Source organism: Trifolium pratense, linkage group LG4 (genome assembly GCF_020283565.1).
Source record: "Trifolium pratense cultivar HEN17-A07 linkage group LG4, ARS_RC_1.1, whole genome shotgun sequence".
NCBI classification, from domain to species: Eukaryota; Viridiplantae; Streptophyta; class Magnoliopsida; order Fabales; family Fabaceae; genus Trifolium; species Trifolium pratense.
Genome location: NC_060062.1, coordinates 55,436,296 through 55,454,714, shown reverse-complemented (window position 1 = coordinate 55,454,714; position 18,419 = coordinate 55,436,296). Strand labels below are relative to the sequence as shown.

The 18,419-nt window shown below is 32.7% G+C and overlaps 2 protein-coding genes across 2 annotated transcripts; one reads left to right on the top strand and one right to left on the bottom strand.

Moving 5' to 3' along the window:
* Positions 1 to 881: 881 nt before the first annotated feature.
* LOC123882018 (RING-H2 finger protein ATL52) lies at positions 882 to 2,672 on the bottom strand. The gene has a single exon (XM_045930797.1). The coding sequence runs from the start codon at positions 2,122 to 2,124 to the stop codon at positions 1,051 to 1,053; it is 1,074 nt and encodes a 357-aa protein (XP_045786753.1). The 5' UTR covers positions 2,125 to 2,672; the 3' UTR covers positions 882 to 1,050.
* A 12,127-nt stretch (positions 2,673 to 14,799) lies between these two features.
* LOC123923407 (protein TORNADO 2-like) lies at positions 14,800 to 16,551 on the top strand. The gene is made up of 2 exons (XM_045976098.1): positions 14,800 to 15,420; positions 15,996 to 16,551. Exons 1-2 carry the CDS (start codon positions 14,923 to 14,925, stop codon positions 16,305 to 16,307), a joined length of 810 nt encoding a protein of 269 aa, XP_045832054.1. The 5' UTR covers positions 14,800 to 14,922; the 3' UTR covers positions 16,308 to 16,551.
* The last annotated feature ends 1,868 nt before the right edge of the window (positions 16,552 to 18,419 follow it).

The window sequence follows — 18,419 nt, the reverse complement described above, 5'->3', positions numbered from 1 at the left end:
TTACTCCAATCATAATTGAATATAAGCAACTCATAATTAACTTCATATAATTTTATATCTTTCTTTATGTTTCTTCAACTCAAATCTTAATACACAAGCCAATACATTTTTAATGTATTAAGCAATAAACGGTGATGCTACAATATTTTAGGTTGTGCTTACAAATACTTCCTTTTCCTTAACGATGAAGTATTTGATATGAGTAGTTCTTAATTCTTAAATAGTTGATTTGATTGCCAACCAACTAACTAATTAACTAAGCAACCAACTTTTGTGATTGTTTATATAGTTATATTTGTCTTAATATCGGAAAAAATTACGAGTAACCTCATTTGTTTTATTCTTTCCGTTTCAATATTTTGTTTTGAGTTGCTTCTTTCAAGAGACTTATTCACTCTATTTCTAAATATAAACATCCACAAAATCATGATCAGATGGTTAATGGATTTCCCGTTTACCAAGAAAAATGTGAAATTCTTAATTCAAAAATGAATTCTCTCAATTGAGATATCTTTGTATTCACGCACTTAAGGCATTGGTGACTTTTAGATTTGGATCGAAGACTTAATACATTGCACATTTTAATTTTTTCTAAATTGAAAATACCGAACTTGAAATTCAACCCATCCAATCTTGATCTTATGGTCAACCATATGTTGAGTAAGTAAAGTCAGGATACTGCAGAGAATTTTTATCCCATTACTTCTAAATTTGATTAGATTACATAATTAATTAATTAAGGGATCCTAATTGCAACATTTACAAATAAGAAAAAAAATGACCCGCTCGTAAAACTAACACTTAAGGTATGTTTGATCCACTAAAAAAATAAGAGATTTGACAAGACAATACAACATTTCTGTTCTGTTCAGTACATACACTTTACGGATCAAACGAATCCTTAATCATAAAAATAATTTTTTTTTGAAGAATAATACAAAAAATAAATTAGTAACATGACACTTATACCATCTTAATTCTTAACACAAAAAATGGGTCTATCTCATCTTAATCATATGATCAAAGCATAAAAATAAACAAAAAAAAATCTCAAACAGGCAAAATTCCCTGCCTTTTTCCTCTATCAATTTTACTAAGTGAAAATCTACCATTAGAAAATGATCTCTTCATTGCAATTGGACTCATAACACAATGCAACATCCTTTTTTTGTACCTTGACTTATAATTACTACTTTGTCCTTGTAATCTCTTTGATGAACAAGCATCCATTGAACAACCTTCTTCATCAGAATCTTCATCTTCATTCATATTCAACACATCACTTATTGAAAAACCATTTTGAAATGAATGATCCATAGAAACTGATCTTCCAATGGATTCACAAACTTCATCTCTAATTTCAATTATTCTTTCTCTTCCTTGTAAATTACATAAATCACTATAAGCGCGTAATGAAGGTATCTTCGAATCAACTCTATCATGATGAATCGTTGCTTCTTCCACAAGTATTTGTTCACTTTCTAATAAAATTTCATTTCTTGAAGGAAGTTCTATAACTGTAGCTGGAATTGGAGCTTGAAGTGTTGAAGCATTCAAAGTGAGTATGTTCGAACGACATAGAGGACACGAAGAGTTGGATTTAAGCCACGTATCGATACAAGGAAGATGAAAAACATGGTTACACATTGGTAAAAGTCTAACACTTTCATCATCTTGAAATTCACTTAAACAAACAGAACAATCAGTGACAGTACCAGCGAAAAAAGTGTCGCCTTTTTTGTACTTAAAAACTGCAATGGATTTTATTTGAGCATCATCTAAACCAAAGGTTGAAACTTGACAATTTTCGCGGCGATTTTGTTGGATTTCATCAACTTGGTCAGTGCTGTTTCTTTGTGAAGATTCTCTATGACCACAGTATTTGGTTATTAGAGTGTAGTAAGTGATTAGTAAGAAAGCTGTGGCTAAAATTCCCATGATTGCAATAACAAGAGGAGAAAAATATGGTTTTGAATCATCATCAGGGTATTGAAAAGTTGGTGGTGGTGGAGGAGCATAAACTATGTAGCACCATTGTGGACAATACATGCTACAAAATCCTTGAGAACAATCTTTGCTATTTATGTAAGGAATCCATGTTGTCGGATAATCGGGACGAGCCATGGAGATACTAGAAGGTTTTAAATCGAAGTCGCGTTGTGATTCTTGATATTGCAGAGAATCGCAGTTAAATACACATGTTGGGAGTTAGTCGCCAAACGGTGCAGACATAAAAAAAAATTGATGTCGCGATCTAGATAGCAGTTTTTAACTCTTTGTAGAAACCTTGCTATAAATACTAATCCATGAACAATCTTAGAATCATGTGTTTGTGTTTTCCTACTAAAGGAAATGAATTTTCTTTTTTGAGGAAGTTGAAAGAAGCTCTTAAAAATAAAGTAAATATACACAAGACATATATATTACACTATGTAATGAAAATTAGTGTAAGAAAAAGTTTCATGTCAAAACAATGATTAGAAGGCACAAAAAACTTGCAAGAAGACAAGTTTATATGAAGGGAATAGAAAACTTGAGAAAGGGGTCATAGGCTTAGATGGAAAGCAAAGCAAAGAAAAGGAAAATGGGATCTCTATTTAACTTTTCTTTTCCATAATAGTACTTTTTCTTTTTCTGTTCATAGCTTTATATATTCACTAGTTTTATCTTTGTTGGTTAGAACTTAGAAATGTTTTGTTGACTAATAAAGGAGGTGTGTTCTTGTGTACTTTGGTGTGTTGGTGTTGGTTGGGAAATTTATTAAAATGATCAATGATTTTCCCTTTATTAATTTTTAAGTCCCACTTCTATTTTTTTTTCATGATTTAAAATTCAACCTAAAAATAAATAAAATTTAATCAATAAATCTTTTAGTTAAAGTTTATATTTAATTAGAATAAATGATTGTTTCCAAAAAAAAATAAAACTCAAAATAGTTTGCTTCTATTCAACTTTAACTTATTTTTTATATTATTAACTCTATGATTTTTAAGATTATAAAAAAAATAATTCTGATTTTTAGGAGAAGTGAACCTTGATAGTTCGGAATTTGGCTGCAAGATACGTCAAGCCTAACTAAAAATTGCTTATATCGAAAATTGTATCCGAATTCTTTCGAACTAGTATTTATCCTAAAGAGCTGAACTCATTAACTACCAGAATCTAAAATCTAATGATTAGACTTTAACTTCTTTTTTTATGATAATTCGAATTTAACTTTAAATAATGTACAATCACTTGATTTATGTTCCATTACTATTAAACTATATTAAATTGCTTTGAGTACAAGACATTCATGAATTGTGAAATAAAATCCTTATAGATCAAGAACTTCATTAATTGCTTGCATTGTGCTATGTGTGGAGCTGATTTAGCCGTCAAGTTAGTTATACCAGACACAAAAGAAGTTGAGTTACGCAAGAAATTTTAGTACTTTTTGAATTAAATGCATAACTTGGGCTATCTACTATGCATAAATTAAACAATATATTTTTTTTTTTAAAATAAAGAAAAATGTGTTCATTACTTGTGATACGTGGAATCACAATGTTCATAGAAAAAATATTTTGCCTAAATTAACTTCGAATCTATTTGTTAGGACACTTGTACTTTTGATATTAAGTGGTAAAAATATGGTTATGGTGCTTTGTCGTCGTTTTCTCTTTTGTGTTATTATTCTATTCTACTTTGCATATATTCTCCCCACTATCCCAACAATTTTATCTTTATCTTCCACAACTTAATGCCATGTTTGGGAGTAACTTCTATGTGTAAAGAAATATTCCAATTATTAAGCTATAATAAAGGCGTTGGTCCACTTCATATTTTGAGAACACAATCATGACCAAATAAAAGTGGTGAATTAGTAGGAATAACTTATCAGAAACAAGGACAATACAATGATAGGACGGGTTGCATCATTATTTTGGTGTATTTGACATAATCGAAATGACAAGATCTGGAATGATAATATTTAGTCCCCGAGCCAAGTTAAAAGCATGGCGTTCGTCGTCTGGAATGAGTGATTTACTGTCCACCAACTGCAGCGTCATAATGTTATTCCTGTTGAGGATCCTAGGCCGGTTCGGTGGGAGAAATCAGGAGTGGGATGAATAAAATGTAATGTTGATGCTGCCTTTGTAGTTGAGTCCGATGTTACTTCTATGAGTCTTTGCTTTCGTGATACCAATGAATATTTTGTGGCTGACTTGACTCAATGACAGCAGCCTTTTTATTTCATAGTGGAAGGCGAAACATTGACACTATTACATGCTATGAAAGAGGCTATCCATCGAGGATTTGAGCGAGTTCAATTTGAAAGTGACTCAAAAGTTGTTAGTTGATGCTATCCATTCGAGAAGACGGGGCAATTCGGAATTTAGTTTAATTGTTAACGACATTATTCTTCTTATGTAAACTTTGAGGTTAAGTTTGTTAGGAGACAAACAAATTTGGTTGCTCATACTCTTGGTACGACGGTCAATGTTTGGGCTAGTTTCCATAGATTTGAGATTATTCTCTTATGTATTGAACATTTATTAGTTAATGATATGAATTAAGTTTGTTTAATTCAAAAAAAAAACTTATTAGAATAGATGTTAAGAAAATTTCACATCAATTGCGAGATGATATGAATGTGTGTTTATATGTGAGAGCAATCCTTTTGTAGGGATGAGTTAAACTCAACTCTCAATTCAACAGTTTCAAAGTAGTCTCTCTCACAAACAATGTTATTATAACATTCGTTGCAACAAAATTTAAGTCTAATTTGGATAGTACACAATACAACCCATTGCCTTCAACTTGATAGTCGCTAAAGTTAATCCCCGCCCTCAATTTGTGGTTGTGAACAACTCCACCGGAATCCAAGCACAAGAGTCTTCTGAAAAACTACCATCAATATTTAGTTTGAAATTACCTTTCAAAAGAAGACTCGAATGAATCAAGAGACGTGATGAATATAAATCCATCCTAAAACTTAGATAATAAGTCGCACATTCACCATGCAAGAAAAAATCTTGTTCACCCTCTTCACGAATCACATGTTTAATCGTCCAGACCAACAATTAGTTAAAACTCACTTTTAAAATAGTACAAATCTATTAATATTATCCCCGAATTGAAAATAGTTCAAATCCACTTGTAATGATCCATTTAAACTTATAAAAATTAAGACTTGTAATGATATTTATAAAATTAATTTGTGATAATTTTTATGATAATATTCTTTTTCTTCTTTTTTTGGGACAAAAAACGATAAAAAAAAGAGGGAGAGAATCTGATAGAATTGTCCAAACAGTTATCTCACATGTTGAGAAGGCAGTCAATGATGATTTTATTCCTTGACATAGTGTCTATATATACAGCATATACCCTACTATATATCAGAAACAAATCTGATTCATATCTCCCCTAATAATGAACAAGATACCAAAATAATTTACAACAAATAAATCCTAATTTGTAGTTGATTTGTTTCCTAACTTACTACTGATATGATTATCAAATTACAGCTAATTCCAACACCCCCCCTCAAGTTGGAGCATGTAGGTTGCTAATGCCCAACTTGCAGAGCAAGTATTCAAATTGTCGCCTACCCAGTGCTTTGGTAAAGATATCAGCCACTTGTGTATTGGTCGTCACATATGTTGGCCGAATACATCCTTTTTGAATCTCATCACGAACAAAATGACAGTCTATTTCTATATGTTTTGTCCGCTCATGAAACACCGGGTTTGCAGCAATATGCAAGGCTGATTGACTGTCACAGTAAAGCCTTATCGGATTTGGGTGTTGTACGCCAAGTGCTACCAATAACTCTTTCAACCACTTCAACTCACATGTGGTGACTGCCATAGATCGATATTCTGCCTCTGCCGAGGAACGAGATACTATATGTTGTTTCTTGGTCTTCCAAGAAATAGGTGAGTTTCCAAGTAGAATGAACCATCCAGAAAGAGACCTACGGGTCAACGGACAACTCCCCCAATCTGAATCACACCAAGCATACATCTGTAAATCACAATCTGACTTCAACATAATTCCTTGTCCCGGGTTACCTTTCAAGTAGCGAACCACACGCAATGCAGCCTCCCAATGTTGCTCTCGTGGTTGCTGCATGAATTGTGCAAGAATATGCACACAATAAGACAACTCTGGACGTGTTGCCATGAGATAGATAAGTCTGCCCACTAGACGCCTATAACATTCAGGATCAGAAAGACAAGGTCCCTCAGCTAGAGACAAATTATGATTTTGCTCCATCGGAAAGGAAGCCGGCTTTGCTCCAAGTAGACCAGCCTCAGAAACAATGTCCAAAGCATACTTACGTTGACACAAGAAAATCCCTTCAAGATTACGTGCCACTTCAATGCCCAAAAAATACTTTAACGCACCCAAGTCTTTCATATGAAAACAATCACTTAAATATGCCTTGAAAAGTTGAATGGCTGCATGATCATTACCTGAAACAATAAGGTCATCAACATACACAAGTACATGAATCTGCACATCACCTCGGAGAAGAGTGAAAAGAGAGTAGTCTGAGTAAGATTGCTTGAATCCATATGTTCTCAATGCTGCCACCAACTTTGCAAACCAACACCTCGGCGCTTGTTTTAAACCATACAACGATTTCTTCAAGCGACAAACCATCCCTGACTTCTTGTGCCAAATCCAGGCGGCATATGCATGTAAACTTCTTCCTCTAAGTCACCATGCAAGAATGCATTGTGTACATCCATTTGATGAAGTTCCCAATTTCGAGTTGCTGCCACTGCGAGGAAGGTACGGACTGTGACCATTTTTGCGACTGGAGCAAACGTTTCATTATAGTCAATTCCCTCGATCTGCTTGTTCCCAAGTATTACCAATCGTGCCTTGTAGCGTTCCACTGTCCCATCTGCATTGTATTTGATCTTGTACACCCACCTACAACCTATGGCTCGTTTTCCTGGTGGCAATGGTTCTAAAGTCCATGTCTCATTATCTTCTAATGCTTGCATCTCTTTCTTCATCGCATCCCGCCACCTGTTATCTTTCATAGCCTCGACAAAAGACTTCGGCTCACTTCCTGCAGTAATAGCTGCCAAGAAAGCACAATGTTGCGAAGAGAATTTATTACAATTCACATAATGTGTTATAGGATAGGGACTACCTGAGGGATGTGTTTGGATAGGTGAGCTGCTAGAGGGGCTTTTTGAGGGGCTCAATCGTTGTGCAGTATGAGTAACATGATCTCTCAATCTTGTGGACGGTTGTCGTTGCTTATGACCACGCCCAAGTTGAACCACTGATGGTTGTTGATCATCCTCAATCACACAAATGCCCCCTTGTTCTTCAGAATTCTCTTGTCTTTCATTATCTATAGGAACATCGCTTGATGGAATATCAACACAAACTACACCATCACCACTACTTGATCCTGTTCCACTATTACCATGTAACTCACCATGTTCTATCTCATCACTTGTTTTTCTATTCAAAACAGATGGTCTACTTACACATGATTCTATTATCTCATCTTCGACACCAGTATCATTAAAGACTACATCTCCCTCCTTACCATTTCCAGTGGCTTCTTTCCCTACATAAGGAAACTTGTGTTCTATAAAAGTAACATCTCTCGAGACAAATATCTTCCCGGACTCCAAGTCATACATGCGCCACCCTTTCTTTCCATAGGGATAACCAACAAAAATGCTTCGTTTACTTCTACTAGCAAATTTATCCCCGCCATGTCCACAATTATGAGCATATGACAAACAACCAAAAACTCGAACATTTGCATAAGAGGGAGGCTGCCCATATAAAGCTTCATAAGGCGTTTTCCCTCTTAACAAAGTGCTTGGGGTTCGATTAATCAAATACCCTGCTGTTAATACACATTCTCCCCAAAATTCAATGGGCAAATTAGCTTGAAAACGCAATGCTCGGGCAACATTAAGTATGTGGCGATGTTTTCTTTCAACTCTCCCATTCTGTTGAGAGGTTCCAACACATGAGGTCTGATGTATTATTCCATTCTCAGCAAAGTGAGCACCTAGGCAAGTGAACTCGGTCCCATTATCACTACGAATTATCTTTACAAGTTTTCCAAATTGTCTTTGCACCATAGCAAGGAAATTACGAAGAGTTTGTGTCACCTCTGTTTTATCATTCAGTAAATAAATCCAAACTCCTCTAGAAAAATCATCTACAATTGTCAAAAAATAATGCGGACCACACAAAGCAGCAGTTCTATATGGTCCCCATAAATCACAATGAATTAACTCAAAAATATCAGATGCTTTATTATTACTCAAAATAAACTCTTCCCGGCATTGTTTAGCTCGGAAGCATACATCGCAATCCTTAATACATTTTATTTCTTTTCCTCTAATACTAGCAAAAGGCAACATTGTAACAACTTTATGAGATGGATGTCCCAACCTTTGATGCCAAAGACTCATTGTTTCATTCTCAACAACCTTCAGTGCTCTTGATAATGGTACGCCGCAAAAGTAATACAGCCCCTCACATTGCTCACCCGCTCCAATCAGCATCCTCGAGGTATGGTCCTGTATAACACAAAATTTGTTAGTGAACTGGACAAAACAGTTTGATTCCTCAGTTAGTTGTGACACAGAAATCAAATTGCAATTCAAGTCTGGCACGTATAACACATTAGTTAACTTCAAGTGACCATCAAGAACTACAGTCCCTTCTTTTTCTGCTACTGCATTTTTGCCATTTGGTAGACCAACAAAGCATGGCATGATCCCTTTAACATCACTCATTGATTCAAAACTTCCTGTCATATGATGAGAAGCCCCTGTGTCAATTATCCACTCTATAATCTTATGCTTACCACTTAGCCTTCCTTGACTTCCTTCCTTTTGAGAGCTCAAAAGATTGAGCAATGTGTTCCACTGTTCGCTGCTGAGCCCATGGAGTCCTCCATTGTCAGCATCAACTGTTTGCTCTACCTTCGATGTGCTACCGATCTGCACTGCATTAGCTTTGATCCGACCTCCGCGTCCTCTTCCTCCTGTAATTGCTCCTCGTTGTCCACCACGCCCACGGCCTGCTCCTCGCCCGCTGGTTCGTCCTCGATCACCCCACCACTCCGGGTAACCAATTAATTCAAAGCACGAATCAGCAGCATGACCTGTCTTGGAACAATTAGAGCACTCCTCATCTTTATCCTTACTTTCGACTCTACCTTTTCCGACTCGAACAGCAAAAGCAACCTGTTCACCCTTCTCTTCTTTTGTCCTAGTTATTGTTCGAACCCGTTCTGCTTGAATCACCAAAGCATATGCTTTGTTCAAGGTTGGCAATGGTTCGGTGCTTAAGATGTTTGTTCTGACCGCACCGTATGTCGAGTCGTCAAGACCCATCAAAAACTGATGAAGTTTCTCTTCTTCTCGCTTCTTATCCAACTCTGCACCGATGTTGCATCTGCATCCGCTACATTTACATGTTGGATATTGTTCATAGTTTCTCAATTCTTCCCAAATCATTTTGAGTTTTCCGTAATAATTTAGGATTGTCATTCCTCTCTGTTTGCAATCAGCCAACTCTGATTTGAGTTGCTGAATGCGTGGTCCATTCCCCACCGAGAATCGCTCTTTTATATCATCCCAAAGGTGTTTTGCTACCTCCATGTATGATATAGTCGAGCGCACAGTAGGTTCGATCGTATTCAAGATCCATGACACAAGCATGGAATTCACAGTCCACCAATCTTCTAGATCTTCAGAATCATCGGATGGTTGTTTCAAGGAGCCATCAACAAAGCCAAATTTCTTCTTGGCACGCAGCGCCGTTTTCACCGCTCGGGCCCATTCGTCGTAATTATTATCACCTTTAAGCTGAACTTGTGTGATAATATTTCCTGGATTATCACTGTTAGAGAGATAGTAGGGTGATATCTTCCCTTGTTGATCAATACCCTCCTTCTTCTTCAGAGGATCATCCACCTTATCATTCTTCTCGTCATCAGTTTTGTTAACACGCTCTGATACCATGTTGAGAAGGCAGTCAATGATGATTTTATTCCTTGACATAGTGTCTATATATACAGCATATACCCTACTATATATCAGAAACAAATCTGATTCATATCTCCCCTAATAATGAACAAGATACCAAAATAATTTACAACAAATAAATCCTAATTTGTAGTTGATTTGTTTCCTAACTTACTACTGATATGATTATCAAATTACAGCTAATTCCAACATCACATTTCGCAAAATCAAAGAATAGTGTTATTTAAAATAGTAGATATATAGAGTTTAATTAAACTCTATTAATCAGTTAAAAACTTTGTCACGAAAGTTGTCTAAACTTTGTTATACAAAAACAATTTTTAAAAAAAATGTATGTGTTTTAATTTCTTAAACCTTACGGTTGATTATAGTTGTGACATTTCACCAAGTACTTCAACAACCATTTGCTCGAAACTATTTTTCTTCTTGCTGAAATGGCTTTACCATATTGTTAGGTATATGGTATATTTAAGACGCCATTTGGCATTTGTAGTAGGTCTAGGCATTCCATTATTCAATGTCTTATATGGTCTTTGTAACAAGGGACATGGCTCTATTAAGATAAATGAAGAAGTGGGTCTCTAGCCATACTTGTAGTAAATGCAAAATTATGTTGCTATCTTATTTTATATTTCCTTTACATTAATATACTTCAATTTTCAACTCTTTATCAACCACATATCTCTTTCAAATGATTTTAGAATCAAATAGAACTTCCATATAGTTTGTTTAAAATTTTGAATGGATATACGATGAAAAATGTTAGATCTTGTGTTTGGGGTCTAGTGCAAATATTTGAGCAAGAAGATGAAGATGGTGATGTTGGTGACTGCACATAAATTCCAAAGCTTTTGTATTACCAAACTAAACTTTAGATTCGATTCGCCACCAGCTTATGCAAACCAGATGCAAATGAGTTAACCGACGAATCCCCATCAGGATACTTTGAAATCCTTGATATGGATTATACTCATATCAAACATATCAATCAATGATAGTTTATAGAATAAAGTTTCCTCAATGACTTTTATGACTAAAGAAATGAAGAAATGACTTAAAAATATTTTAGACAGATTTTTGACTCATGAAACTCGTGGTTTTATGGATATGTGTTTCTGCCTCTAGAGTGACTCTATTTATAGAGAAACTCATACCAATTGATAAAAGAAAACAACACTTGAAAATTTTTCAGCAATGTTTATTTAAATAATACATATGATTCACTTTTGTTTACAACAGATTGCAAGACTAAACCAAGAGACACATTGTTTCAAACTAACAATTGCATCATTTCAAATATATTTTAGAATTTCTCCGACAAAAATATGTTTTGTAATAAGAAGCATTATATAGCTTATACTTCATCCGTTTTTTACTATAGAAATATCTAATAAAAATTACGGGAGTTAAAAAAGGTTATTTAAGTAATAAATTTATCGCATTTTCCATCATAAGATAAATAAACTATATATTTATGTTTTCTGATAATAAATCAAATAGTAGCATTTGAAAGCCACCATGTTTAGTCTAATAGTGAAAGATTTGTGTAGTATGTATGAGGTCGTTTTCGATCATCATTGACAAACATTGTAAAAAAAGAATAAAAATAGGAGCATTTCTATAAATAAAAATAAATCATTAAGGTATGTTGAATCTTGTAGGAAGTCTTATATTATACACAAAAACTTGTTATAAATATTCTTATAATTAGAGAGAAATTATGAATTAATGGAAACTAACATACAAGTTTGACAAGGTTTTTCTCCGTGTATTAATTTTTTGCATCTCTATTTTAAGATTGTACCAATTTGTACTAGATCTAGTCAAACTTAAGATTTTGAAGTTGTTCAGACTAGTGAAAATGAAGAATAAGCCAATTACTTTGTATATTTAAATTCGTGATCAGTAATATTCTTTGCCTATGCGCCCATCTTTTCAGTGCAAGTTTCATTTCTGCGCACATCTTGAGCTCATTTTCACGGTGCTAGATTTCTAGCTTTTACCTATGATCAAATCTTGATTTTTTATTACTCTGCTATATTTCTAGCTGGTTTTATTATCTAAATGAAAAGGTGTTTGTTGCTAAAAAACATCTTCATGGGTGTTTTGTAGCATTACCCATATATATATGGTAGCATAGGGATATAGGATTGATGCTGCTAGATGTCCATTTGATACTAGTCACTATCAAGGTTGTCAAAACCGGACCGGACCGGCCGGTCGAACCGGTCGAGCCGTGAACCGAACCAAAATCCGGTCCGGTTAATGCTAAAAACCGTTGAGTAGCCGAACCGGATAAAAAACGTTTGAACCGGCGATAAACCAGTAAAAACCGGTAAAAACCGGTGACACGGCCGGTCTGGGCGGTTCAACACTTTTTTTTTTTTTTTTTTTTTTACAATTGTATTTTTTTTTTTGTTATCTGGTCAAAAACTGCTTTTCAAATTTTTTTTTTTAATTGAAACAAATAATCAGAAACAGCAAACATAATTGATTAATTGGTAAATGTTTTAATCTCTACAATTAGATGTGATCTTTGCATATTGCTATTTTATTTTTTTCAAGCATCAGTGATTCACCGCCAAAATCACTTTTGTGCGTTAAAATAACTCAGCAAATAGATCTTCCATGTTAGAAATTGATTCATATATTTTGTTGAACTTAAAAACACAGGTTGTGAATCTTTGTAAAAAAAAAAAAGTTGTGAATGTTGGTTTGAGTAGAATATTGATGCTAGATGGAAATTGATAGAATAGCAAGATCTCTTGTTCAAATAAAAAAAATAAGAAATAAAAAGGTGGGAGGAGAAGAGTTGTTGTTGGAGATGATAACTAAAAAAAGAGGCTGTTGTTTATCTTCATCAAAATTTGAGAGAGATATAAATACTAGAATTTAGGGTTTACTATGGTGACTTTTTATTTACTCTAGTTCTAGATAAATATTAAAAATACCAATCAACATATTAAAAAGTATAAAATATTTAATAATGTGAAATTAATATTATTTTTTAGTAAGTATAATGTGAAATTCAAATTAATATGATTTTAATAGTATAAAACTATGAATATTAATGTAATTTTTTATTAAATATTGTTTTATATATTATAAAATATATATATTTAATCAAAAACGGTCCGATCCGGTTGAACCCCGGTCCGACCAATTGAACCTTGAACCGGTAAGCTCACCGATTCGATGTCCGGTCCGGTTCTGACAACCTTCGTCACTATAATGCGTTAATGCTCTTAATTTAACTTAAAAAAAAAATGTTATAATTGTTTGTCAGAACCATCCTTCTATGAATAAGATTTGAATATAATGCGTTATCATATTTGATTGATTAAATATTTATTTTTGTTATATTTAGTAGATTTCTCATCAGATAAAAGATCATTTATATGAAAAATGAATTTTTTTTGAGTAAATTATATGAAAAATGTTTGATGAATTCTCTTTAGACTCCTTAATATACTTCAAGGTACCTCAATATACTTTAGAAATTTAGGGGGCTTTAGAGTACATTGAGAGGCCTAAAGAGACATAAAATGACATGTATGTTGAATTTATTTTATTTTTGGTAATCTATAGATTATAATATTTTGATTTATTTCAGAATATTTTTAATCTTTATATAATAAAATGATGTATGAATTCAATTAATTTTTTTGTTTAATTATCTTTTTAAATTTTAATGAAAAATTATATCTTTATTAAGAGAATGATCAAATTACACCAATATAATAATATTTGAATAATGTTAAATATTGAATTGATCAACATGATCAATAAATAATAACCTAAAAAAATTTAATACATATATACAATCCGTAAAAAACAAAACTTCATTCTAACAACAAAAAAAAGATATCAACAACAAAAAATGACATTAAAATTAAATTAATAAATAAACACATAATAGTGGGTAGTTTTTTTTAGAGTGGGTAGTTATTAAATTGAGTAAAAATGGAATAAAGTATAAAAAGTTATAAGCTCAAACGATACTTGAAATAACATATGAAAAAAAGTTTGTTACCAAACACCTATAATTTTTTGAAACAAGCTTATAAGCTCATATAATAAGCTATAAGGTAGCTTATTTGTGTTACCTAACACACCTAGGCTCTGTTTGGTAAAAATAAGCTATAAGCTAGCTGATAGCTGATAAGCTAGCTTATAGCTGAAAAACTAGCTTATAGCTGATAGCTGATGACTGGTAGCTTATAGCTGAAAAGCTAGTAGAATAAAATTAAAGTGTTTGGCAAATTTAGCTGTTGTAAGTACAAAATGACATAAAAATACATGGTTAGTGGGTAGTTTTTTTTTTGTAAGTGTTAGTGGGTAGTTATTATAATTTTTATAAAATAAATAAATAAAATTAATGAGGGTAAATATGGAATAAAATGAAAAAGCTATAAGCTATAAACTCATACGCTACTTGAAATAACATCTCAAAAAACGCTATAAGTTAGTTAGAGAAGCTCGTTACCAAACACTTCACATTTTTTTCAAACAAGCTTATAAGCTAGTTCAATAAGCTATAAGCTAGCTTATTGGGTTTACCAAACAGTGCCCTATAATAGTTAAGTACAAAATAACTGCTCAAGGTTCTTTGGAAGACATGTGAAGAAACTAACAACATGCATTGTTCAATGATCATCGCTGTAAAGCATTTTTCCTTTACTTTCTACTCTCTCCCTATGTACTAATTCTGCAAGACATATTCCTTTGTCAAAAAATTTCAATTGCTCCAAGTGAACAAAGTATATATATCAAAATCCCAATTTCTTAATTAAAATTATCATATAATTAACTTGCTATAAAAGAAAGCTTTCATGGTATATATATCCTAGATAAGAGAAATAAATTTATTTGTGGTTAAATTTGCAAAATGGCATTGAGCAACAATGTAATAGGAGTCATAAATTTCATAGCTGTGCTCCTCTCAATCCCAATCATAGCTGCTGGAATTTGGCTAACAACTTTACAAGCAGAATCATGTGTCAAAATCCTACAATGGCCAATAATCATTTTAGGGATACTAATTTTAATTGTTGGTATGGTAGGCTTCATTGGAGCCTTTTGGAGAATCCCAATGCTTCTTATATTCTACCTCATTGCAATGATTGTGCTCATTATATTATTGGGCTCTTTGGTGATTTTTGTATATTCAATCACACTTAGAGGACATGGAAATATTGAACCTAATAGGTCATATTTAGAATATCATGTGGATGATTTTTCAATTTGGCTTCGTAGAAGGGTGAGAAGTGAACACAAGTGGGATGGAATTAAGAGTTGTCTTAGTTCATCAAATATGTGTGCTGAATTAAATCAAAGTTATAGATTGGCTCAAGACTTCTTTAAAGCACATCTTTCACCCTTGCAGGTAATTCCACTACTACATTACTTGATTTATTTTCATTTGTTACCATGGTTTCAATTGTTAGATTAATAATTTATTTTTTCTCTTTTATTAGAGTTTGAATCATGAATCTCCTACATCTTTTTATCTTTAGCTCAAATCAATTAAATTATCCAACACATTCCTAAAGTGTTATTGTTAGTACCCATTTTGCGTCTCTCAATTAATCACCAATTGAGTTGCCACCTCGAGACCATTTTTTTTATTACATTACTTGTTTACTAAGCAGAGTGAACCCCATAATTTTCAATATGCATGTCTAAGGCAAGGGTTTTATAAGTAACCTTAAATTTTGGGTTGGCCTATTATTAAGTAAATTATTCTTAAAGTAACCACTAATTATTAATTAATCAAAGTACGTATATCAGATTTCTTAAAAAAAAGAAAAAGTTGAAGATTTATTTAACCTATATTATTCTTCACCCATATATATACTATTAAATATTCTTTTCCCCAAAACATGTTATTCATCTTTAACCCTTTATTCCTTTTGCTTTTAATTTTTTTAATCCAATTTTGTACTTTCATATCTCATGCAGTCAGGGTGTTGCAAACCACCAACAAAATGTGGTTACACATTTGTGAACCCAACCTATTGGATTAGCCCAATTAACAATAGTGAAGATATGGATTGCATGAAATGGAGCAATGAACAAACACAACTATGTTACAATTGTGATTCATGCAAAGCTGGTTTATTAGCAACACTTAGGATAGAGTGGAGAAAAGCCAATGTAATATTGATTGTTACATTGGTTGCTTTAATTGTTGTGTATTTGTTTGGGTGCTTTGCTTTTAGGAATGCCAAAACTGAGGAGCTCTTTCGCAAATACAAGCAAGGCTACACTTAAAAGATAGAATATTTTTTAATATATAGTTGAAATTCTAGGAGATTCATTAGATTATGAATATGGAAATAGTGGCGGTGAATGGTGAAATTGGGTCATTTTGCTAAATTTGTTTTAATTATTAAAATTTGTATTGAAGAATTTACATGAAAAATTGATGTACAATGTATGGATTTGTCTTATGCATTGAAAGAGTAGAGAGAATATAATGGAAAGTACAATGATATTATGAAGTTGCTTATGTTGTTACAATTTAATTGAATTGAATATATATACATTGATAAATAAAGGAGAGTCTTTATGGTCCACATGAGTTTAGGTCATTTGGTAGGGACATTGTATTATATGCAGAGGTCGGGGTTCGAATTCCACTTATCCATTTTAAAAGTGAAATTTTTAGTCACTAAACTACTAGACAAAAAGAAAGGAGGGCCTTCGATGAAAAATAATGGATAATATTATGATACTTTTAAGAAATATCATTGAATAAATTCATAAGAATAAGGAATAAGGACAGCCTTAAAGTATTTTGATATCAATCAACAACAAATTATCTTAAACGAATTAAAGAGTTCTATATTTTCCTACCTTTCCTTAATTTTGTTCTGAGTCAGCACGCAAAAATCACTAACCCATTATGTTGAGTGCAAGTTCGTTTATGGGCTTTTTTTTTATTAAGTATTTTATTGACTAGAAATTTCACCTTAAAGGTGAATAAATGAAGTGTCTGAGGTTTGAACTCCAATTTCTACATATATAATGCGATGTCCGGAGTTAAGCTTACCGGGACAGATTAATATGGGCTCTTTACTGGTGTAACATTTGAGTAATATTACGCTGCTCAATCAGGGGCGGACCCACATATGTATGAGAGGGTGCAGCTGCACCCCCCTGGATTTTCATAATTTATACCAATAATCTTCATTTATTAATATTTGCACCCGCTCAGTTTTTTATTTTGCACCTGCTTCAAATCAATTGTACACACAGCCCAACATTTCCTAACACGGCCCATTCACTGTCCATCTGCTGTTTCGCCCATCCTTTCATTCTCTTCAATTTTAATTTCCATTTTCAATTTTATTAATTTTTCTCTTAAAAGGCGTGCAAAAAGTGTCTAACCCGATCTCAGTCACAAAGAACTACTACCAGAGGCAGATTGGCTTATGTTTAAAATGGTCACAAATATATAGTATAGTGCATAATCTAAGTGGTAAATATTATAGTTTTAATTTTTCAAAAAATAATGAAAGGTAGAAAATTCATGTGCTCATATAAAAAAAAACAGTTTCTTTTTCTTTTGTGAAATAATTTAGTGACCACAATTTTTTTTTTTTTTGTCAAGTAGCCTGATGGCTAGAAAATTCACCTTAAAGGTGAATAAGTGGAGTGTCCCGGGTTCGAACCCGAGCTCCTGCACATATAGTGCGATGTCCCTACCAACTGAGCTAAGCTCACGAGGACTAGTGACCACAATTTTACTTCTTTAAATAAATAAGTAGGTAATTTTGAATTCAAACTCTACCTTATACATGTTACAATTTCACCTCTTTATATTTTATTTCATCACCCTCATTATTATTCATATTACTTCATCCGTTCCAAAAATGTAAGTTACTTTGATCAAATTAAGAAATGTAATTAATGTTGTATGGAAAAGAAAAATTATGAGTTAGTTTACAAAATTGTTCTTCATTAATAGTATAGGAAAGATAAATTGAATAATTGAAAAAAGAGAGAGTAATAAATAATTAAGGGTATAATAGTAAAAATAACATTAAATGTTTGATTGGTAATGTAAAGTGACTTATAATTTGACACAAATTTTTTCTCAAAGTGACTTACATAGGGGAGTAATATATTAGTGATTATACAATAAGAGTAATATATTAGTGAATATAGAAAATATATTGCATAACATATTACTTTAGTTTTTTTTTTTTTTGACTAAACATATAACTTTAGTTATAAATTGTAGAATTTATTTGTTGTTTTTGCTTTAAAATTTAAATAATACTCTATCATTGCTTTGAGAAATCTAAACTCGGTTGAATTGAACCAAACTAACATAATTTTTATAGGTTTAGTCCAAACTTCGTAAGAAAATATTACAAA